General features: G+C 57.9%; 2 protein-coding genes across 4 annotated transcripts in view; both read right to left on the reverse strand.

Moving 5' to 3' along the window:
• CFAP65 (cilia and flagella associated protein 65) overlaps positions 1-5741 on the reverse strand; it is a 42808-nt gene extending 37067 nt beyond the window's left edge. Inside the window, exons 1-4 of one of the 3 annotated variants that reach the window (XM_032791664.2) lie at positions 5566-5740; positions 5134-5321; positions 4022-4124; positions 1681-1847 (exon numbers count right to left, since the gene is read on the reverse strand). In XM_032791664.2, coding sequence (XP_032647555.2) covers positions 1681-1847; positions 4022-4124; positions 5134-5321; positions 5566-5640 — 533 coding nt within the window. In that variant the 5' untranslated portion in view covers positions 5641-5740. Of the gene's footprint in view, positions 1-1680; positions 1848-4021; positions 4125-5133; positions 5322-5565 lie in introns of all 3 variants that reach the window. The other 2 variants (XM_032791662.2, XM_032791665.2) reach the window with 2 other exon arrangements.
• A 13578-nt stretch (positions 5742-19319) lies between these two features.
• LOC116831555 (motor neuron and pancreas homeobox protein 1-like) overlaps positions 19320-23305 on the reverse strand; it is a 59501-nt gene continuing 55515 nt past the window's right edge. The window contains exons 2-3 of the mRNA XM_032791638.1: positions 20709-20869; positions 19320-19616 (exon numbers count right to left, since the gene is read on the reverse strand). Coding sequence (XP_032647529.1) covers positions 19320-19616; positions 20709-20869 — 458 coding nt within the window. The remainder of the gene's footprint in view (positions 19617-20708; positions 20870-23305) is intronic.

Raw genomic sequence — 23305 nt, forward strand, 5'->3', positions numbered from 1 at the left:
GACACTAACCGCCGGCAGCAGGGCCAGCAGGTTTTCACTCTTCTTTCTCTAGATGAAATTAAGGCTGGATTGTCAGCTCTAGAGACTGAAGGCTTCTGTTCACCCACACAGCATGCTCAGCAGAGCAAGCTTCCCACACACTCTGCCCTGCCCTCATGCCCTAGCTCTGCCCCAGAGAGTCCACTTCTAGAAGTGAGAGGAGAGTTTCATTTCCATGGCTTCGTTAGCCAAGACTCCCACCAGGGTGGCGGGTGCTCTGGTGGTGGGTGATGTAGATACCTGCCCTGTGAGGAATCATAGAAACATAGGGGCTGGCAGGGGCCTCGAGAGCCCACCTAGTGCATCCTCCCCCAGGGCCTGTTATGCAGTCAGACTAGATGATCTAACAGTCCCTTCTGGCCTTAAAATCTAGGAGAGCCTCCCATTCCCCAGGCCAGGTAACAGGCTACAGAGATGAGATTTACTTTCAATCAACAAAGGCCTGGGCTACACTAGAAAATTAGGTCAGTTTAGTTATGTCAGTCAAGGGTGTGAAAAATCCACATCCCTCAGCAACACAGTTAAACTGACTAAGTCCCTGTGCAGACAGCGCTGGGTCGACAGCAGAAATCGTCCATTTCTACCGACTCTCAGGGAGGTGGATACCTACACCGACAGTAGAACCCCTCACATTGGTGTCCGTAATTTCTACACTGAAGCACTGCAGCTGTCCTGCTGTAGCATTTCAAGGGTAGACAAGCCCTAACAAAACAGTGACCTGGATCAGAAAGGCTGTTGCCCACGTCCATCCTCTGGAGGTAGCCAGTCACAGAATCATAGAATCTCAGGGTTGGAAGGGACCTCAGGAGGGATCTTGTCCCACCTCCTGCTCAAAGCAAGACCAACCCCAGCTAAATCATTCCCAGCCAGGGCTTTGTCAAGCCAGACCTTAAAAACCTCTAAGGATGGAGATTCCACCACCTAGCTAGGGAACTGATTTCAGTGCTTCACCACCCTCCTAGTGAAAATTTTTTCCCTAATATCCAACCTGAACCTCCCCCACTGCAACTTAAGACCATTACTCCTTGTTGTGTCCTCTGGTACCACTGAGAACAGTTAGATCCATCCTCTTTGGAACCCACTTTCAGGTAGTTGAAAGCAGCTATCAAATCCCCCCTCAATCTTCTCTTCTGCAGACTAAACAATCCCAGTTCCCTCAGCCTCTCCTCATAAGTCATGTGCTCCAGCTCTCTAGGGGGAGGAATAGCTCAGTGGTTTGAGCATTGGCCTACTAAACCCAGGATTATGAGTTCAATCCTTGAGGGGGCCATTTAGGGATCTGGGGCAAAAATCTGTCTGGGAAGTGGTCCTGCTTTGGACTAGATGAACTCCTGCAGTCCCTTCCAGCCCTGATATTCTATGATTGAGCCTCTCAGTCCTCTTGATCAGGTGGAACTAGTGCCTCATCTCCCAGTCCCAACCCCTGAGCCCTCTCCTTTAGAATCTAACCCTGGAAAGTCTTGCGCCGCAGATGTGGCTTTCCAGAGGAATGACGACAGCCTACAGTGGGAATCGTGGCAAGATCGAAACAATGAGCCAAAGAAGCCAAATTGGCCCGAGGGCACAATGCGGCTGGCTCAGCCCCGGCAGGTCTGGAACGTGGTTCTGCTCGACCTGCAGCAGCCTTGCAGGCTCACTCACCCAACATTGCACAGTGGAAACGAGGCCTCTGTAAAATCGTGGACAGCGCAGAGAGGCAGCTGGATGGTGTCTGGGAAGAGCAGTTTGTGGCATGGAAGCGTAGCCCGCAGGGCAACAGAGAACTCACCCTCAGGCTTTTCAAAGCAGATGCTGTCTTCATACTCCTTCTGCTCAAAAAATAAGGAGAGAGAGAGAACTGGGCAGTGAGACAGACCCAGCCTCCCACCACCTGGGGCTCTTTCCCTGGCCACTCACCCTCCTCTGGGCACAGGAAATTCTGTCATTCCAGCACCGTAGGAAGAGCGTTGGTGATGGAGCACGCACACTGGAGGTGCTAGAGCCTGGCAATCACTGTCTCATGCAGCCCCAGAGAGCACAGCGCTTGAATTACCAGACACATTCATTTAACCTTTCTTTGTTTCCCGGCAGTTTGCTTTTTTCAACCTCTTTAAGACCCTGATCCAGCAAAACACATTTGCATGTACTTAATTTCAGCCTGCGAGAGCTCCCCTTGCCTTCAGTGAGGCTCCGCAAGCACAGGCAGTTACACATGTGACTAAGTGCTTTGCTGGACTGGGGCCTAACTACACTTCCTGCAGGTGGAAGGTGCCAGATTGAGTGTTGCAGACTGATGGCCTCTGTTTATCCAGTGAACAGATAGAGTGCAGGGAATGGCAAGGCACACATCTTCCACACACCACAACCCCACAGGGCCACACTCGTGCCTTGGAACTAATGCTTGTGTAGGCGAGATGGCACCCACTCTCTACGGCCCAGTCAATCCTTGGTGTCTCTGCCAGTAGGCGGACAATTGCACGGGTGGCATGGTGTGATGTGAACATAAGAATGGCCGGACCGGGTCAGACCAAAGGTCCATCTAGCCCAGTATCTGTCTGCCGACAGTGGCCAATGCCAGGTGCCCCAGAGGGAGTGAATCTAACAGGCAATGATCAAGTGATCTCTCTCCTGCCATCCATCTCCAACCTCTGACAAACAGAGACTAGGGACACCATTCCTTACCCATCCTGGCTAATAGCCATTGATGGAGTTGACCTCCATGAATGTACCCAGTTCTCTTTTAAACACTGTTATAGTCCAGCCTTCACAACCTCCTTAGGCAAGGAGTTCCACAAGTTGACTGTGCGCTGCATGAAGACCTTCCTTTTATTTGTTTTAAACCTGCTGCCCATTAATTTCATTTGGTGACCCGTAGTTCTTGTATTATAGGAATATGTGGACCCCTGTCTGCTTGAAAGTGGAACGAGACCATCGACTCCTTCCACACAGACCACTGAATCAGAAGTGGAAGGTAACACCACTGACATAGTCTGGACTCAAACACAGACCTCTAGGCGAAATCCATATCCCCTTCCCAAATGTCTGAGCCAGCCAGTCCACCAAACTCAGACCGGAGTGGAACCAATGCCCTCAAGGTGAAAGGCTTCCTACTGGTTTTCTGAGCCCCCACAGCATACAAGTTCACAGTACGTAGACTTATATAAAGCAACTGTGCACCTTGGCCAAGTTATAGATGCTGTGGGAACCAGCACTTTGAATCCTCGATTTTTGTTTGCTCAAATATCTTTTTTACTTAACATGCACTCCACATACACATCGCCCATCATTATCTTTCTAGTCTCAGCGCATGAGCAATATACAGAAAAGCACACAATAATCATCAAGATTAACACACTACCAAAAATGACACTAAATGAATTCTCCAGTGGACTGAAATAAAATGGGGGAGGAGCTTTTTGACACTCAACCTGTCCTGCAGTCAGTCGATAGCCCATGCCCTGTGCCCAGGTCAGTGGACTCAGGCCTTGTTGGGCCAAGGGGGAAAGTGAGTTCCAGAATCAAGGGCTCTTCACTAAACCCCGCCCAGTTCCAGACCCCAGAGTGACAATAAGAGACCGTCAACTCAAGCATCACTGAGCTAAGGAGAGGCAATATGCAAGATACAGAGAACGTACCCTGTGGAAACCACGTGTTGGCAAACTCTGCAGAGAAGCCATGCTCCCTCCATAGGCGGTCCTGTCAGGGCAGGACTGAGGTATACTAGCATGGGGTGTAAAGTTACCCTGCTGCTGCCCATGCTGTGCCCATTCTGTGGATGGACAGAAGCTGTTGGTCTCCAGGGCTGCCACTTCAGCACCTTCCCCTAGTTATGTATTTGCTCAAGAAATTTAAAAAAAAAAAAAAAAAACCCTAAAAAACCCCAAAGAATGCCTGAGAAAGGGATCTGCTGACCCCCACAGCCCAGTCCCTCCCTTCCCAGAGTCTTGCCTGAACGCAGATGTGATATAAGCAGCAAAAAGGGCTGTGGGAGGTACTGTTTTACCTTTTCCAAAGGGCGGAAAATGATGGGAAGAGTTAAGGACATCCCAGGGCTCAGGACAATCGGCTGTGGGAAAACAGTGATGAAAAATCTTGTTGCAGGAGGTCTAGAAAATCAAATCAAAACAAGAGGCATATCAGAGGAGATGATGTCAGCACCTGGTCAATTACTCCAACCATGATAACTTTTACCCTTCCATATCACCTTCCTCCCCCTCACTTCCCCCATGGCAGGTAGGGAAGCAGTATTATCCCATTCAACAGGGCACAGAGATGCTAAGGACAGTGTCCCCAAAACCAGCCTCTAATTTCAGATGTCCAGACTGAAAAACCTTGGACCCCATCCTCAGAAATCCTGGGCACCCAAACTCCAACTGAAGGCAGCAGGAGCTGCAGTTGCTCAGCATCCCTGAAAAAAAAGAAAAATCAGGCCCTGGGTGTCTTAAGATGAGAATCCAAATACTTAAGGAACCCAAAATTAAAGGCTACTTTCGAAACTTTGCATCCAAGGTCACCTGGCAAATCAGCAGCAGAAGCAGAAACAAAACCCTGGTTTTCTGACAATTCCAATCTCTAAGCATCAGACCCCTTTCCTTCCCTGAATAATATTTTTACACTGCCCGCACCCAGGCAACCCAGCATGATTTATAAAGCTGCAAAGGGCAGAAATGTGACAGTCAGAGCTGAGTTAGTCACAAGGGATGCAGGAGTAGCCCTACTGGGCTTACCAGATGCACTGGCTCCAGGCCACACCAGCGACAACCTAATATACATCTTGCCTGAATTTCTATCCCCCTAGACGCTGATTCTCATTAGGGTTAGAAACAGCTCAAGGACAGAAGTATTATTTTAAAGAAAAAAGCTATTTCACTTGAAAGACTATTGCCAGGAACAACACTTGCTGTACCCAAATTGGCACGTTTCAGACAGGGCATGCCCTGAAGCAAAGAGCACAGCCCTGCGCTGTGATTCGGACAGCACATTCTCCGTCCCACAGCAAATGGGAAAAGGGGCAGAAGGGACCCATGGAAGGGTCCATGAGGGTATCAGTGTGATAGGAGGGATGGGGACACATTGTTCCGACTAGTGAGGAGGATCTCCCCTCTCCCCACCTACCTGTAACTCAGCTTCTGGGTTTTCATGTGAACGTTTTTCAAGGATAAATGTTTGGTAAACTCCTTTCCCAGCTCCCAGCCATGCCAGTGGAGAACCCCTGCCACTTCCGTGCCCCAGAAAGTGCCTTTCTTCTCCTTGGCCTTCCTCACAGAGTGCTCGGGGGGCCTCACGGGGGACATTGGCTTTTCCTGAAGGACAAGGGAGAAGTCACTCATACTAGTCACCTGCCTGTGCTGGGATCTCCAAATGCCACAAGGGGGCGAGGTCCATCCTTCCTACAGCACAGCCCCAAGGGCCGTTGGATGGCTTTTGTCACCCTCCTTCACGACAACGCAGTGGCCTCCCCACAAACCCACAGAAGTTAGAGGGCGCCATGAAACAGGCAAGTAGCAATGAGAATGTCCCTGAAGGCCCCTTGCTTTAGCCACTCACCTGCCTGATGTTGCTGCAACCGCGTCTCCGGCCAGGGTTGGTGCTTGGCAGCCCCCTGGGCATCTGAGCGAGCATCGGGCACCTGAAACAAACGGACAGGTTGCTCCTATGTCCTGCGGGAATGTCCCAAGGGAACAGCCTGGCCCGGGAGATGGGCTGATCGGAGCAGTCCAGCTCCAACCTGCCAAGCCCCATTGAAGCCATTGCCCAGGGCCAGGCTGTTCCCTCCTGCTCGCTCCAGTCTAGCCAGGGGGCCCCTCAGGCTCCCACCCTCAACAGCCGCCGAGCTGGGCGAGGGAACAGGTCTCCCTTCATGGGTCCTGGCCAGGGCCCAGGCAGCCTGCAGGGGCTCAGGGCTTTGGATAGGTGCTACCAAAACAGTGAGGTCCTGGGGTGTGAGTTCCCAGGGTGGGGGTACCTCAGGAGGGGAGGCGGTACCGGGCTCCCTCGGGGGTGGGGTTCAATGGGGCAGAGCCCGGTGGCTGGGGGGAGTAGGGTGGTTCGTGGGGCCCCAGGGCGGAGTTGGGGTAGCGGGGACGGGATTCCGTTGGGCCCCAGGCAGGGTGGGGGAGGCGGGGAGGGGGTCAGTGGGGCCCAGGGCAGGGGGGACAGATACGGGCGGTAGGGTTCCGTGGGGCCCCGGGGCCCAGGGGTGGCGGGGGAGGGGAGGGGGTTCTGTGGGCCCCAGGGCAGGGTGGGGTAGTCGGGGGGAGGGGGAGGGGGTTCAGTGGGCCCCAGGCGGGGGGGGGGCAGAGGGGGAGGGGGGGCTCATTGGGCCCCAGGCGGGGGGGGCCGGGGGGGGGTTCCGTGGGCCCAGGGACGGGGGCGCGGCGGGGGGGGAGGAGGGTCATGGGGCCGGCGCTGGTGGGGGTAGCGGGGTGAGGACGGGGTTCAGTGGGGCCCCAGGGGGTGCGGGAGGGTCCAGAGGTGGGGGAGGGTGCTCCGTGGAGGCCCCAGGCGGCGGTGGGGGCAGGCAGGGAAGAGGAGGTTCGTGGGCCCAGGCGGAGGTGGGGTACGGGGAGAGTGGGGGGTTCAGTGGGGCCCCAGGGCGGGGTGGGGGCACGCGGGGGAGGGGGTTCAGTGGGCTCAGGGCGGGGTGGGACCTCAGCGGGGGAGGGGCAGGGTGGTACCGGGGTCCTGGGGGTGGCGGTTCAGTGGGCTCCAGGGACGGGGTGGGTACCGGGGGGAGGGGGAGGGCGGTTCTAGTGGTGCGCCCGGCGGTGTGTGGGGCAACGCGGGGCAGGGGAGGGGGTTCAGTGGGGCCAGGGTCGCGGTGGGGGCAGCAGGTGGAGGGGAGGGGTTCCGTGCGGGCTCAGGCGGATGTGGGTGCGGGGGAGCGGTGTCATGGGCCGGGGTGGTGTGCCAGCAGGGGGGGGAGGGGGTTCAGTGGGCGCCAGGCGCGGTGGGGTAGTGCCGCGGGGAGGGGGACGGTGGTTCAGTGGGTCCACCCAAGGGCGGGGGGGGGCAAGAGGGGGGAGGTGCTTCCGGGGTCCCCAGGGCGGAGTGGGCGGTAGCGGGTGGGGAGGGGGGTTCCTAGTGGGGCCCCAGGCGGGTGGGGCAGCGGTAGGAGGGGGAGGGGGAGGGGGGTTTCAGTGGGGCCCCGGCGGTGTGGGGGCAGCAGGCAGTGGGGAGGGGGTTTCAATGGGGCCTCAAGCTGGTCGGGGTGGGGTGCAAGCGGGGGAGGGTGAGGGGGGTGTGGCCCAGGGCGGGGTGGGGGGCGGAGGGGGGAGGGAGGGGGGTTCAGTGGGGCCCTGGGCGGCGTGGAGGGTAAACTCAGCAGGCGGGGAGGGCGGGATTCAGCGCCGCGCTGAGGCCCGCGCTCACGAACTCTTGAGTTTATAGGAACGACGCGCGGTGGCATCGCCCCGAGCAACGACGGCGGCCGGGGAGGAGACCTGACAGAGCGGGAGGCGAATCGCGCCGCGCCGACGTAGCAGCGCCGGCGGCGCACCGGCGAGCTCCCCTCCCCAGGGTGGAGCGGGGCTCGGGGCGGGGCTGGAGCCGAGTCGTGGGCTGTGGGGTTGGAGGGGCTGGGGGTGAAGTGCTTGGGGAGGGCTTAGGAGGGACCGAGGGAGATTGAGCTGGGGGCGGGGAGGGATGTTCAGGGGTATGGGGGTTAGGGGCTGGGGGTGAAGTGCTGGGGAGGGCTAGGGGGATGGGAATGGTCAGAGGGGTTAAGCTGGGGGCGGGGAAGGGATGTTCTGGGCTATGGGGGGTTGGCAGGCTGGAGGGGGTGAATCTGGGGGAGGGGCTAGGGAGGATGGGGGATGGTCAGAGGGAGTTAGGAGCTGGGGGCGGGGAAGGGATGTTAGGGGTTGAGGGGGTTGGAGGGGCTGTGGGGGTGAAGTACTGGGGGGAGGTCTAGGGAGGATGGGGGATGGTCAGAGGGAGTTAGGAACTGGGTGGGGGTTGGAAGAGGGTAGCTGGTTCTAGGCACGAGAGCACTGGGTTACCCAGGTGGGGCCTCCAGCCCCATGGCCCTGTGTGGGGCTGGCTGTGAAGCTGGCTCTGGGGAGTCCAGGCGGGCTATGTGGTGTGGGAATTGGGCCCAGTGATGTGCGGAGCCTCTGGCCTGGGCTGGGCCCTGGGAGAATGGAGGGATTCCCAAGGAATGCGGCTGCCAGCCGGCCACATTCCCCTTCTGACCCTCTCCTCATTAAGAAGTCAACAGAGCATCTGGTCCCACCCGCTGTCTCCTGCGTGGACTAGAGCAGCCCAACGGCCCCTTGAAGTTGGTGCCCATATCAGATGAGACTGATGGTCCATCTAAGTGGTTGACTCTGGCTCCTGTCTCTCCTGGTGGGTTCACATCAGCAGGTCTATCTGGAGCAGCAACCCTGCCTCCTGCCGAACCAGATCAGACTAATGGGCCATCCAGCCTTGTTTCCTGGCTCCGCACGCCTGATGGTATCAATAGTTAACAGTGCTGAGGTCACTGCTGCACTCATACCATTGCCAATCATGCTGACCAGTCCTGGCCCATTGGTTCCTTGAAAAGCGCTGTCTGTCTGCCTCTCCCCCTGTTGTCTCTTAGCTGATAATGAGGCTCTGAGCTCTTTGGGGCAGGGACTGAAAGCGCAGGGCAGAGTTCCCAGGGCAAGGGGCCACACATACCGCATCCCATTGCATGTGGGCAATGGGGATTCCCTCCCCTCACCTGTCCTGCTTTTCACAGGCCAATACCATGTCCTGCGAGCTCACGTAACAGGCCTTTAACGTGTCTCAGAACATATCCCGGCCCAACCCAAGACGCTTTCCGAAGTGGTAGGGCTGGGTGGATCTCCTATCCCTAGTGGGGTTAGCAGAGGCCTTTGACTAGGTACTACCTGGCCAGGGTGCCCTTGGCCTGGCACAGAGCTGCTCAGGTTGCAGACCTGCATGGCAATGTGGGCAGAGGGGGTCGGGAGGGGAGAAATGTGTCTTTAATGGCATTTGTCTATGTTTACATCGTGAGTCATGCGGATAAGTGGCTGTAAATCAGCCCCCATCTCCCCCAAGACATCCAGAGTGTCCCTTCCCTTCATCCCCCCAGAACTGGATGTGTGCCCAGATCCTGCAGAAACAGCCTCATAAATAACAGCAGCAAAATAAACCCTTTTCACAGCAGCAAAGGCCCCAAACACCCTCGGCACAAGATTAACACCTCCCATTCATCACTTTAATGGTTGTACTTTGGAAATTAAACCTGTCACGGCCCATCAAGGTGAACATTTTAAACCTGTGCCATCCCTACGTGCCTCTCGCCTTCCATCGCGTCCTGGAGCACGCTCGCTCTTTCTTCTCCAGCTCGTTCCCACGACCTTGCTGTCCCCTCTGGCCGGCCGACCCCATGTCCTGCTCGCTCCCCTTCTTGCTAGGCCCTACACCACGGTGTCCGCCATGCCAAGGCTCGGCGCTGGGTTGGAGTTACAGGAGGTTGTGTCTTACATCGGGAAGGGTGCATATAAGGCCACAGACCCACCCAAACCCCAGGCCACAGCGCCGGGCTGACAGAGCTGGGAATAGTGTGATGCATCTCGCCCAGGCTCAGTGTTTCGGAGGCAGGGCCTGCATCTCTCTCTGTAGGGTACCCTGAGCTCCCCGATGGCTCCTGTAAAGCTGCAGCTCAGGGGTTTACAGGTGCTCCGGGAGGGATGGAGATGAATCGGGGTCTGTGAGGAGGGACAGCCCAAGGGGGGGGCATCCAACTCTTATGGCCTTATTATGAGAGGCAAAATGCCCACAAGAACTCCCAGGCAGACCCCCCTGCCACCCCTTCTGGCTCTCCCCAGGCTTCATGCTGCCTGTGCCAGATCACTGCACAGAGGAGATCAGGGTGCCCCCATCAGGGCGCATGTGACAGTGCTACTCCTACTCCCAGGGGCCTGTTCCATCCCGGCTATGCTGCCAGCGTTCATAGTCTGGCCCCACTTCCATCCCCTGTGAGCCTTAATCCTCCTGTATTGCCTTCTCTCCTTCCCTTGCACCCTGCACCTCCTCCGCCTCATTACAATCCTTTGTCCCTCCCCCATCCCGCTCTCACTCCATTCATCTCTCGCCATCATGATGGGGTCCTCCAGGCCCCTCATTCTTTGCACCTTGCCACGTACCGGCTGGGCTGTGTCCCCTCTCCTGGAGCGAATGTTAACCTTGCTGATGCCATGTGAGCATGTCACCTTGTGGCTGACTAAGGCTGCTGCTGGGGTGTTTTCCCAGCAGCTCTGGAGCCTGGTTTCTGGAGCAGAAGGTCCTGGGCTCTAGGCTGAGTGTTGACCAATATGTCTGCATAGCTCCTTACTGTGGTGCCCCCACCTCGCTCTCCTGTACAAGCCTGTGCTGAGGGGCTGCTTTACTTTCTCCTGCAGCCCTGGCAGGGCCTGTGGTATTTGAGATGGACACTGCCCCATGCTGGGTGTAGGGCAGGGCTGGCCAGTTCCTCTGGCTCCCCAGCTGCCCTCAGTTCTAGCCAGGCCCTCACAGAGCCCTTGTCACTGAGGTGTCTGTTATTAGGGCACCCCCCAAAGGGCCCTGCAGCAAACACTCGCCCTACCGGCTCTCTGGTGATGTGTGAGCTGCACCTTCCTGCAGCAGCCTCCCAGTGCAACCCTGACCCCTAAAGCCCCAGCTACTGCTGGGAACACCCAGGGCCTTTGGTCTTGCTTTATCGTGTCATCTTTCTCCAGCTGTGCAGCACCCCAGGTGCCCCCGTGCCAGGAAGGCCGAGCCCACTAATACCCCAAGCGGCTTAGGCAGGCTACAAATGTGGCATGCAGATCTGCAGTACTTACAGGCAGCCACCAAGTGTCACGCTTGCCCCACACAGACAGTGGGCTAGTCATTCCCCTGCAGGCACTGGATTATTGACAGCTCGCAGCTCGGCCTTGCTCTCAACTCCCTGGGTTTAACCAGCTCTGCAAAATTACGGCGCAAATGCACCACCCAGGTGCCAAACTCTCCTGGCTGCCCTTTGCCCTGGTGCCGATGGAGAAACCAGTGATCTGGTCTTGGCCTGCCACCAGATGTGGACTCGAGTGGGCTTTACAGCCGTGCAAAGACTTAGACTGCTTTTTGAACCCCCTCCACAGTCCCCCTTGAGTTCTCATTTGCTGCTGTTGTTGGGACAGGCTGGGATTTGCACTGGGACCTGGAGGTCGCAAGGATCAGGCTGAGGCTCATTCAAACCTCATCTCCAACTCTGTGCAGATGCACTGCTCCACCAAGCACACCCTGCTCCACTGCCCCCGTGCCCCTATCCCGCATTCCCATCCTACGGATAAGCCTCCAGCAGAGATGAGTACTTGGGCACCCTTGGGTCTCAATGCAAACCTTTGTTAGGCTCTGAGCCTCCTGCAGGGTAGTGGGTGCAAGCGAGACAGCTGGAGGCAGGGGATGTGTCAGGGCAGTGAGAGGTGCCTCTGCTGGAAAGTTGGTCTGCCTGCTGCAGGACTGATGGGTAGAAAGGGACGGAGGCAGGAGAGATGGAGCTGGGACAAGATGTAAAAGCAGGACCCACATGCAGTCGACTCCCGCATTGTGCCCTGACCCCATGACTCCTGGAGCCCAGCCTGCACCCCACATCTCCTGCCTCTGTCCTTTCCAGCACTCCTTGCCTTCCTCTTCCTCCCTTTCCCTCCTTCCACTGCAGCTCCTTCCCCCACACACATCCATTCTCCCCTTCCCCGTGAACTCCCGCATTCACCTCCACACTCACCCTCTCTCCCACAACCGTCCCCCGCAACCCCCACGCCCCTCCCCCAGCAGGCCACACTCCCCCTTCCCCAGCAGCTACTGGTCTCTGCAACAAGGAGCATGAGCCGCCGCAGGGGGCTGGAACCCTCTCTGGGGCTCCGAGGTGGGGAGAGGGGGCCTGGCACGTGAGGCTGCCTGCACTAGAGCCACAGGCACTAGCAGCATGGCCAAGGGCTGCTCAGCAGGCAGGCTGGCTCTCTGACCCAGGGTGCTTATCCACCTGGTACTGCTAACAGGGCAGGTGACTGGTTTGCTGGATAGACAATTGGCTGGTTGATTAGACAGATGGGTGGTTGGACAGGTGAGTGGATGGTTCTGTTTCTCTACATGCTTAGATGGCTCCCATCTCCATAGTACCTGGGCGCCTGGTTGGCCAGAGAGGTGTGTGGTTGGATGGGTGGCTCCATGGCTGGCTGGCTGGCATGCTGAGTGGCTGTTTGGATGGGCAGTTGGGGTTGGCTAGTTGGGAAGACTGGCTGAAGTGGGGGGCTAGCTGGGGAATTGGCTGATTGGCTCAAAGAGTGGTTTGTTGGTGACGGTAGGATGGGTTGGTACGTGCTTAAGTGGTGAGCTGGTTAGACAAGCAGCTGGGTGATCAGTCGGCTGATTGGTTGTGGATAGGTGAGTGGTTATTTGGGTGGGTGGGTGAGTGATTTGTTAGTTAGCTGGTTAGAGGTGCAGATGAGTGGTTGTTAGGGGGTAGTTAAGAGTTGTTTGGCTAGGTGGGTGAGTGGCTGTTTCTTTGGACAGGAGGGTGACTGTTTGTTGGGAGTGAAGGAACATTGTATCTGAATGATTGTTTGTTTTCCTGGCTAGGTGCACAGATGCCTGGCTCAGTGGTTGATTTGTGGGTAGACTGGTGAATAGGTGGCTGTTTGGTTGAGTGGCTGATAGGATAGGTGGGTGGTTGTTTGATTGGCTGGCTGGGTAGGCGGTTGGCTGGGCAGATGGTTGATTAGTTAGACGGCTGGTGGGTTGTTGTTTAATTTGATGGATGGGAAGGGTTGACTGGATAGGTGGCTAGTTAGTTGGATGGCTGAGTAGGGGGATGGGTGAACAGGTAATTGGTTAGTTGTATGGCTGGGTAGGGGCTGGCAGGAAAGGCAATTGGTTAGATGGATGGTTGGGTGAGGGTTGGCTGGATGGGTGGTTGTTAGCTGGATGGCTGAGTAAGGGATGGCTGGACAGGTTGGTTATTGGAAGGCTGGGTGGGAGCTGGTTGGCTGGATGGTTGGTTAGTTGGATGGCTGGATAGGGCTGGCAGGACAGATGGTTGGTTAGTTGGATGGCTGGGTAGGGCTGGTAGGATGGGTGATTGGTTAGTTGGATGGCTGGGTAGAGGCTGTCTAAATGGTTGATTGATTAGCTGAATGTCTAGATAGGGGCTGGCTGGATGAATGGTTGCTTACTTGGATGGCTGGGTGGGAGCTGGTTGGCTGGGTGGTTGGTTAGTTGGATATCTAGGTAGGTGTTGTCTTGATGGGTGATTGATTAGTTGGATAGTGGGTGGGTGTGAAACTCTGTACCTGAAAGTAGCACCCTGGAAACCCCATATTCACCATGGTGATATGATTATGATATGTTTTGTTCAAAGTATATGTTGTCATTTTAAAAGTCTTCACCTGTTAAACAATAATAACCTGTTGGATTGTATGTACTATCATTGTATGTGAAGTTATGAAGTGTTGCTATATGTGTTACTGAAATGTGTTGTGAGGTTGGGAACATCCACAACCAGCCTTTCAGGTACAACAAAGGAGCAGACATCAATAGCCAGACAGCGTTAATGGCTCTTCAACACCCATCAAGAAAAGAATCCACTATCCCAGATGCAATGGAGACTGCCTGACCCATAGGGACTGCCTGACCCCACAGCACAGCAAGGATGTTCCAGCAAGCTGGAAGAAAGTATAAAAGAAGGGAAGTGACATCATTACTTGGCATCTTGCCCCACACACACCCAAACACAACACCTGGAAGAACATCTGGAGGACAAAGACTTTGAACTGGGGAAGTTTGATGCCAGACTGAAAGGGAGTCCCAGCCCGTGTATTGAGGAATTGTGACCCGCTTGTGCCACGCGTCAGGATGAGAAAAGCTGTTTGATTCAACTCGTTGTTAGACTAAAAGTTTAGGCTTTAGAATGCGTGTTTCTGTTTTTATCTCTGACCCACCGCTTAGAATCCCTTACGGTCTCTGTCTGGAGTTAATAAACCTGTCTGACATTTGACCTAAAGCTGTGTGTTTCGGTGGAAATGCTTAGAAATCTCAGCTCAGGTTACAAGGGCTGTTGCACGTCCAGTACCCTTTTGTCGGCGTGAAAAACTAGCAAATGGACTTGTATTGGCCAGACTTCCGAGCAGTGTAAGACCGTACAGTTCTGAGGTGCAAGACTGTGGAGCTGGGGAATTGGCTGGAGCCACCCTATTGATGGCTCATGAGTGGCTGTAACTCAGCTGGGTGTGGATGCTGTAAGTGCAGGGCCTGTTAGAGGTTTTCAACTTGACATTAGCATCGCAGTGTGAGCACCAGCTCAGCGTGGTGGGACAGAGGGCTCGGGGTGAATTGGATGGCTGGATAGGGCTGGCAGGATGGGTGATTGGTTAGCTGGATGGCTGGGTAGGGCTGGCAGATGGGTGGTTTGTTAGTTGGATGGCTGGGTAGGGCCGGCAGGCGGGTGATTGGTTAGTTGGAGGCTGGGTAGGGCTGGCAGGCGGGTGAGTGGTTGGTTGGATGGCTGGGTAGGGGCGGCAGGCGGGTGGTTCGTTAGTTGGATGGCTGGGTAGGGCTGGCAGGCGGGTGATTGGTTAGTTGGATGGCTGGGTAGGGCCGGCAGGTGGGTGAGTGGTTGGTTGGATGGCTGGGTAGGGCCGGCAGGCGGCGGGTGATTGGTTAGTTGGATGGCTTGGGGTAGGGGCCGGCAGGCTGGTGGTCATCGTAGTTGCGATGGCTGGGAGGGCGCAGGGGCGGGGATTGTTAGCTTGATGGCGTGGGTAAGGGCGTCAGTGATGGTGAGGGTTAGTGGACTGGCTGGGTAAGGCCGCAGACCGCGGGTGAGTTGGGTTGTTGGATGCTGGTTATCCGGCGGCAGGCCGGTGATTGGGTTAGTTGGACAAGGCTGGGTAGGGCCGGCAGATTGGGTTGTCGTTAGTGTGGATGGCTGGGTAGGGTAGGCAGCGGTGAGTTACGTTGGAAATGCGGTAAGCTGGCAGATGGCGTGAATTGGGTAGTTGCATGGCTGCGGTAGGCCAGCAGGTGGTGACCTGGTTGGTTGGATGGCTGGGTAGGCGGGCAGGCGGGTGACTGGTTATTGGATGGAGGGAGGGCCGGAGGTGGGTGATTGGTTAGTTGATGCTGGTGGGCCGGGCAGATGGTTGGTTATCGTTAGTTGATGGCGGTAGAGGCGGACCAGGCTGGGTGATTGTGTTGTTCGGATGGTGGGTAGGGCCGGCAGCTGGGTGAGTGGTTGGTTGGATGGCTGGGTATGGGCCAGGCAGCGGTGCCTGTTTAATTTGATGCCTTGGGTAGGTGTGTCTTGACAGTGGGATTGGTTTGAGGCTGGGTAGGGCCCGCAGATGGGTGGTTCGGTTAGTGATGGCTGGTAGGGCTGGCTAAGCCGGTGATTTGGTTAGATTGCGATGGCTGGTAAGCTGGCAGGACGGGTGATTGGGTTAGGGATGGTCTGGGTAAGGCGTTTCCACAACACCACACCACAAAACCAGCAGGGCGGCGTGATGTTAGTTGATGGCTGTAGAGTGCTAGCAGGCGGATGATGGTTAGTTGGAGAGGCTGGTAGGGCCGGCAGATCGGGTAAAAATGGTTAGTTGGATAGCTGGTGAGGCCGGCAGGGGTGATTGGTATAGTCTGGATGGCGAAGGTAGGGCCGCAAGGCGGGTGACTTGGTTAGTTGGATGGCTGGTAGCGGCAGGCAGGCGGGGATGATAGTTGATGTGGGTAGGCGGTAGGCCGGGTGTTGGTTAGTTTGGGATGGTGGTAGGGCCGGCAGGTCAGTGTGATTGGTTAGATTGATGGCTGGGTAGGGCTCCAAAGTCGGTGCATTGGTAGGTGATGGCTGGGTAGGGCGTTCACCAGTCGGTTCATTGTTCTAGTTGAATGGTGGGTAGTGGCGCGGCAGCAGTGATCTGGTTAGTTGGAAAATACTGGTGGCCCGGCAGGTAGGGGATTGGTTAGTTTGATGGCTGGGTCGGGCGGCAGGCGGGTGGTTCGTAAAACAAAAATGGCTTGGGTAGGCCGGCAGCGGGTGATTGGTTAGTGGGATGGCTGGGTAGGGCGGCAGGTCGGTGAGGGGTTAGGTTGGAGTGGCTGGGTAGGGCGGCAGTGGTGGTGGTTGATGGATGATGGATAGGGCCGGCAGGTGGGTGTGGTTGGTGATACAGCTCGGGTAGCAGCCACCCACAACGGCGCAGGTGGTGAGTGGTTGGTTGGATGGTGCGGTAGCGGCCGGCAAACACAAACGGTGAGCAGCTGGTGGGGGTGGAGGCTGGGCTAGGAGAGACACAAAAAGTGTGGAGGTTGGATTGGAAATGCCGGGGTAGGGCAGGCGCGGGGACTGGTGTAGTTGGATGGCGGGGACGGCCGGCAGCGGGTGTTCAGTTAGTTGGATGGCTGGGTAGGGCCGGCAGGCGGGTCATTGTTATGGATGGCTTGGGTAGGGCCAGGCAGGCGGGTGACGGCGTCTAGTTGGGAATGCTGGGTAGGGGCCGCGGCCAGGTGTCGTTTAGTTTGATGGCTGGGTAGGCCGGCAAGGCGGGTGATTGGTTATCTTTGGATGGTGGGTAGGGGCACCAGGCGGTGACCTGTCTAGTGGTATGGCTGGTAGGCTGGCAGGACAGGTGAGTGTTAGTTGAGGCTGGTAGCGGCTGGCACGCCGGGTGATTGTTAGTGTGGATGGCGGTAGGCCGGAAGGCAGTGATTGGTTAGTTGATGGCTGGGATAGCGGCTACAGTCGGGTCATGGTTAGTTGATGGCGTGGGTAGGGCTCACAGTCGGGTCATTGGCTTTAGTGTGGATGGCTGGGTAGGGCCGGAGCCAAAGGTGATGTTAGTTGATGGTGGTAGGGCCGCAGGTAGGGTATTGTTAGTTGATGGCCTGGGGAGGCCAGCAGGCGGGTGTCGTTCAGTTGGATGGCGGGTAGGGCTGGCAGGCGTGTGATTGTTAGTTGGTGATGGGTAGGGCCGGCAGGTGGGTGATGGGGTTGGCATTGATGGCTGGGTAGGGCGGCAGGTGGGTGAGTGTTGGATGGATGATGGATAGGCCGGCCGGTGGGTGAAGTGGTTCGGCTGGATGGCTGGGTAGGGCCGGCTAAGGTCGGGTGATTGGTGATTTGGGATGGCGGGTAGGCGGGAGGACGGTGGTTCGTTAGTTGGATGGCTGGTAGGACTGGCAGGTGGGTGATGGTTAGTTGGATGGCCGGTAGGGCGGCAGTTGGGTGAGTGGTTGTTGGATGCTGGGTAGGCGCCGGCAGGTGGGTGAGTGGTTGGTGGATGGCTGGTAGGGGCCGGCAAGCAGGTGAGGGTTGGTTGATGGCTGGGTAGGGCGGCAGGCGGGTGACTGGTTAGTTTGATGCTGGGTAGGGCCGGCAGGCGGTGGTTGTTAGTTGGATGGCTGAGTAGGGCCGGCAGGGGAGTGATTGGTTAGTTGGATGGCTGGGTAGGGCCGCAGGCGGTGTCGTTAGTTTGGAGGCTGGAGGGCCGGCAGGCCGGGGATTGGTAGTTTGGATGGCTGGTAGGCGCAGGCAGGCGGGTTTTGGGGACTTGGGGGTTTAGTTTGGATGCTGGGTAGGGCTGGCAAGGCGGGTGACTGGTTTCGTTGATGGCTGGGTAGGGTCTGGCAGGCGGGTGATGGATTGTTGCGATGGCTGGGTAGGGCGGCAAGCCTAGGTGATGTGGTTAGTTGGGATGGCTGGGTAGGCTGGCAGGCGGTGATTGGAGTGTTGGATGGCTGGGTAGGCGGCACGTGGGTGAGTGGTATGTTGGATGCTGGGTAGGCGGCAGGGCGGGTGCTTGTTGGTTGATGGCTGGGTAGGGCAGCAGGCGGGTGTTCATTAGTTGGATGGCGGTAAGGGCCGGCAGGCGGGGCTGGTTAGTGATGGCTGGGTAGTGGCGCAGCGGGTGATTGGTTATTGGATTGCTGGTAGGCCGGGACAGTGGGTGAGTGGTTGATGGACTGGATGGATAGGGCGCGGCATGGTGGTGAGTGGTTGGTTGAGGCTGGGGACGGGCGCGCAGTGTGGGGGATTGGTGAGTTGGGATGCTGGGTAGGCGCCGCAGGCGGGTGGTTCGTTGGTTGATGGCGGGTAGGGCCGCAGGCGGTGAGTTGGTTATTGGACTGGCTGGATAGGTGCCGAGGGTGACTTGGTTGGTTGGATGGCTGGGTAGGGCCAGCAGGCGGGTGATTGGTTGGTTGGATGGCTGGGTAGGGCAGGCAGGCGGGTGATTGGTTGGTTGGATGGCTGGGTAGGGCAGGCAGGCGGGTGATTGGTTACCTTTCAGCATTTGATACATTTGTTGCAGACCCCTTAGAATTGGCGAAACAAGAGAGGTGTCGTCATCCTTCCGTGGCTCTGCCCCTGGGGCGGGTGACATTTACCTCGGTGCTGGCACGCGGAGGGTCTGCGTTCCCCTCTGCACACAGGCTAGCAGGGTTCCTAGGCTCACAGCCAAAGCCAAGGAAAGTCGGGTCAGCAGAGTCAGCAAGTACCAAATCCCACAGCGCATTGATCAAAGCCCCTTCCCTGTGTGCAGACAACGAGAAACTGACCCTGCAGCAGCTCCGGCAGCCTGCAGGACACTGGCCATGGATCTGCACTGGAAAGCGTTGGGGAGACCGCGGCCGGCCGCTGCTCTACAGGGGTCAGAAATGCATTGAAAGGAGTCCCTCTCCCCATGAATTTGCTGGGGGTCTCGCGGAGAACGTCGGTCAGGAAAAGGGCAGCGGGTGTCCCACACAGGGCAGGGGATGAGTGCAGTGACATGGGGCCGAGGATCCCTCCTGAGGGGCATTTAATGTCCACCTGCCAGGGCCCCCTCGCTCACCACCCGGCAGAGGCTTTGATCTAGACCTGTCCAGCACTGCCCGCCCCGGGCAGCCTCGTCTGTGAGACCCGTACCCCCAGCTTTTAGCAGAGCCCTCGTGGGGGGTTAAGGGAGGGGCCCTACCCCCTATGTATTGGTCTTGGCCCCCTTGAAAGGAAAAGCACCAGCTTGCTGATACACTGTTGCAAACATCTTTATGGGGAAAGAGCAGGGCGGTCTCAGTCCAGCCCACCCTACCCCCAGCCGCCAATACACATCGACAGAATAATTATGAGTTAAATAGAATCCAAACACACATAAATTAAAGGAGACGGGCAGATGCCGCAGAGTCTCCCCAGTGCCGCTGCCTGGGTCGGGTCTCTCAGTCTGCTAGCAGCGGAGGTGGCCACAGCCCCGGCTCTGTCTGGCTCGCTCCGGCTCTGGGCTGCTCTCTCTGCTCTGTTTTATGGGGTGATCGCTCGGGGCCTCCTTTCATAACGCTGAGCCGATCTTCCTGTCCGTGGAGCTGAACTGCTCCTCTTCCTCCCCGGAGCACGAGGAGCCCGGGCTGTAGCCGAACTCTGCGGCACGGCGGTGCAGGAACTCCACGCTGGCACCATGCCTGTTGAATTCAGGGCCCTCCTCCTGCCCCTGCGGCTCGCTGGGCAGCAGCTTCTCAGCGGCTTTGCTGACCCCTCTTTGTTTCTCGGCCTCGGCTTGGGCCACTTGCTCTTTGGCTTTCCGGCTGCGTTTCCACTTCATCCTGCGGTTCTGGAACCAGATCTTCACCTGCAGAAGACCAACAGGAGGGTGATTATAGAGCCTCCCCAGCCACGCACCCGGTGCAGCCTCTCCCAGAGCTGACACACCACCAGCCCCAGGGCAGGGCACGGCACACGCGTCGTCATGTTATACTGCCATGAGCACAGAGCTGGGCCCTGCTGGGCCACATGCTGACCGCACCCCGTGAAAAAGTCTCTACCCCGAGGAGCCGAACAAATTAATAGATCACCCCCTTCCGGATCATCCGTCCTGGAGATCACCCCCTCCTGGGTCACCCACCCTGAAGATCATCCCCTCCCAGGTCACCTGCCTTGGAGATCACCCCCTCCCGGGTCACCAGCCCTGGAGATTACCCCTTCCTGGGTCACTCGTCCTGGAGGTATAAAGGGTTTATAACTGCCCTGATCCCAGCCCCTAGTATAAGGGTGGATCAAGGGCATGGCCAGAGTGCTCAATTCTACAGCTGTCCTTTGCCTCCTAGGTCCACGGGTGCTGGGGAGACATTTAGAGCAGCTCTGAGGTTGCTCTAACTTACACTGGGGGCTGGTCAGGTGCCTACACTGCCCTAGAATGCAAAGATCAGAAAGATTAAAGCCACCTTAACTACCAGCCCCCAATGCCCACTCCAAACACAGACACGGCGTCATGGAGAATCAGGGTCACTGGGTGGGATTCCAGTAGCCCCAGTGCTAGAACATGGGAAGCGTGGCTGCCCTGGAGGTTGGGGTTAGGAGGGGCCCCCAGGGGCTGAGTCTTAGGGATATAGCATTATGTTGGGGACACACACACACACATGGACTAGAGGGCTAGAATCAGCCCAGGGTCCCAGAACGGTGCACGCACACACACACACAGAGGGTGCCAGACCAGTAGTCTCGGAGGACAGCGCAGGGATGGGCCCTGCTGCTGGGTGACTGATTTCTGGATGGAGTCGCTGTGCTAGTAAAAGAGGCAAATCTTCTGGGGTCACCATTGCAGGACGGGAACCCAAGACCCATCGGCCCTGTCCCTCGCCCATAGGTGCAGAGGGAGGCCAGTGAGCATCTCCCCCCTGCCCCCCGCCCTTTTCTCATCCCCCAGCTCCTGCGGGGACCGTACCTGCGTCTCAGTCAGCATCAGCGACGTAGCCACCTCGAAGCGCTTGGGCCTGGACAGATACTTGTTGAGCTTGAACTGGTTCTCGAGCTCCAGCAGCTGCTGGCTGGTGAAGGCCGTGCGCGGCCGGCGGCATTTGCCCATCAGGCCGGACTGCGGAGGGGCTGAAATGCAACAAGCGGGCACAGGTCAGCAAGTGGGGGAGGGGGGCTGAGAGCCGCAGCGAGTCCCTCCCTGAGGGCAGGGCCAGGCATCTGCCCCGCCCGGTGCTGAGCACCTGGACCCAGGGTCAAGTCCTGCTTTACCGCACATGACTTGGGGCGAGGCTCAGTCGGATGCTCGCGCTACTCTGCCCTGCAGGGGGGCGCCCCAGGGGGCGGCCGCTATAGAGTGGAAGATGCTCATCCCCCCGGCAGTGGGCGCTAGCTAAGGTTCCTGGCCCCAGGACAGCGGGGGAGCAGACGGGGCTGCTGGGGAAAAGCCAGGGAGGGGGGAAGAGGTGGGGCTGGGCAGCAGGAATTTGGGAGCCGTGACCCATGAAGACAAGGGGACATTTCGCTGAGGTGACCCAGGGTTAGGGGAGGCGGGAGGATGGAGCAGACGGGACACCCCTGCGAAGCTGACGGGTGGGTGCTCGGGGGAGGGGATGGGCGAGGGAAGCCTGATGCCCCTTTGGGTGGGGCGAGGCACTTCCTGAAGGTGGAAGAAGTGTCCAGGGCCGAGGGACAGTGCAGGGGCTGGGCTGCGGGACGTCACTAGAGGCAGGAAGGAGCATGGGCATTTGGGGAGGCTGGGCCTGAAATCCCGCAGCTCCCTAGAAGTGGGAGGAGCCACCAGTGCCTGGGCCATGACTCCGCCCCCTTCCCTGCCCCTGCCCAGCCTCCAAAGCCCCGCCCATGCTCCACCCCATCCCAGCCCAGGCCCTGCTCCCACTCAGCCCCTTCCCCTGAGGGCCCCCTCGCCTGCCGCCCGCACCGCTCTGCCTCGGGGTGAAGAGGTGCGAGCAGCAGATGGGGGGGAAGGAGGAGGAGTCGAACAGGAGTCGTGGCCGCAGGGCAGGGTGTGGGCGTGTCCTTGGGGTGTGGGCGTGTCCATGGGGCATGGGCGGGGCCAGGGCCAGGCACCAGGTGGGAGGCAGCATTCCCAAGGCGGCAGGCCAGCGGCACGCCCCCGAAGGGAGCTGCACCGCATCCCGTTTGGGGAGGCTTGGCCTCCCCTGGCCTATTGCGCCCGCTGCTTATTCGTGGCATGTGGGCACTGAGGGTCGCTTCATCGCAAACACGCCGAGGGGTACAGAGAGGGGAAGTCACGCAAGGCCAGGCCATGGTGGGGCCCCTGGCCCAGCTCATTTCCCTGCAAACCGACCCTGTCTCAGCTGGGATTCTGCTGCTGAGACTCTCTGCACCCAACCTAGCATGGGTGGAGCTCTCATGGGCTGAACAGGGCCAGCCCCGGGAGCCAGACCCCACTGGTCATCCCATGTGCCATAGGACGTGGTGGTTCGGTCGGGACGTTCCCCTTTGGAGGAGCAAAAACTGAGCAGCGCGTGTGTGAACGCCTGGCGCAGTCCCAGGGAAATGAGGCCTCTCCCTGGTAGCCAATGCTGCTCCCCAGGGAGCCCCTGCTTGGCCACATCTCAGCGCCCAAGAGCCAGCAGGGATCCCCAGAAGACCCCAGCACAGGCTGGCGATGCGGTACCCCCCGGCCCCAGGGCAGAGCAGGGGGTGCGGAGAGCTAAGTGTCGCTGTCAGCGCCTGCTCGTCCAATAATGGGTTTATTGCCCAGCTGATATTAAACTGGCAGCAACGTTATCAGGGCTCGTTTGGCGATTGAAATTGATTCCGTTAGCGAAATGAAAACTCCTTGATTAGCGTGAAGTGTATTTGATTACCCCCAGCTGCCAAAGTCTGCGATAAGGGCAGCAGAGCGAGGCCCAGGGCCTGCTATCTCACTAATCACCCCTTATCGCAGGGCCGTGCTGAATCAGGAGAGAGAGGAACAAAAGAGCCATTGAGAACCCAGTGCAGCGTGGCAGAGACAGGGCATGCACTGTTTGATTCCCCCTTCATCTCCGCTCTGCTCTCGTTATTGGCTCTTTGGGGCTCCACTTTTACGGCCCTTCTTTAGGAGAACAGCCACTATCGAGGCCAGCAGGTCCGTGGTGAGGTGCGAAGTGCTGAGCAGGAGATGGAGGGGTGATGGGAGACACTGCTGGGGGTCAGGCTGGAGCCAGATCCCTGGGCATGTCACAGCGCTTCACAGTCCTGCGTGTTCCCACCAAGTCTCTGCATGGAGATGGCTCCGGGACGAGCGAGGCAGGGGGCTGGGAATGAGGCAGACGCCCCCAAGCAGAGAGAACTAGTGGGCATTAGCAACCTGCAACGCTGGCAGCATGTTCATGCTGAGAGGCCACGTGGGGCTGATCCCCACCCCCGCAAGGCAGACGTGGCCTGCGGTCCGTTGCACTGGTGCAATGACAGCACAAGGGATAGAATGGCAGCGAATGAGGCCCAAGGTGGGCGGGAGGGTAGGACCTTCGGGTCAGCTTTTAGCTTCCCACTCGGAGACGCTGTAATGCCCATCAGAAAAGGGAGGAAATC

Source organism: Chelonoidis abingdonii, chromosome 10 (assembly GCF_003597395.2).
Source record: "Chelonoidis abingdonii isolate Lonesome George chromosome 10, CheloAbing_2.0, whole genome shotgun sequence".
In the NCBI taxonomy this organism is placed as follows: Eukaryota; Metazoa; Chordata; order Testudines; family Testudinidae; genus Chelonoidis; species Chelonoidis abingdonii.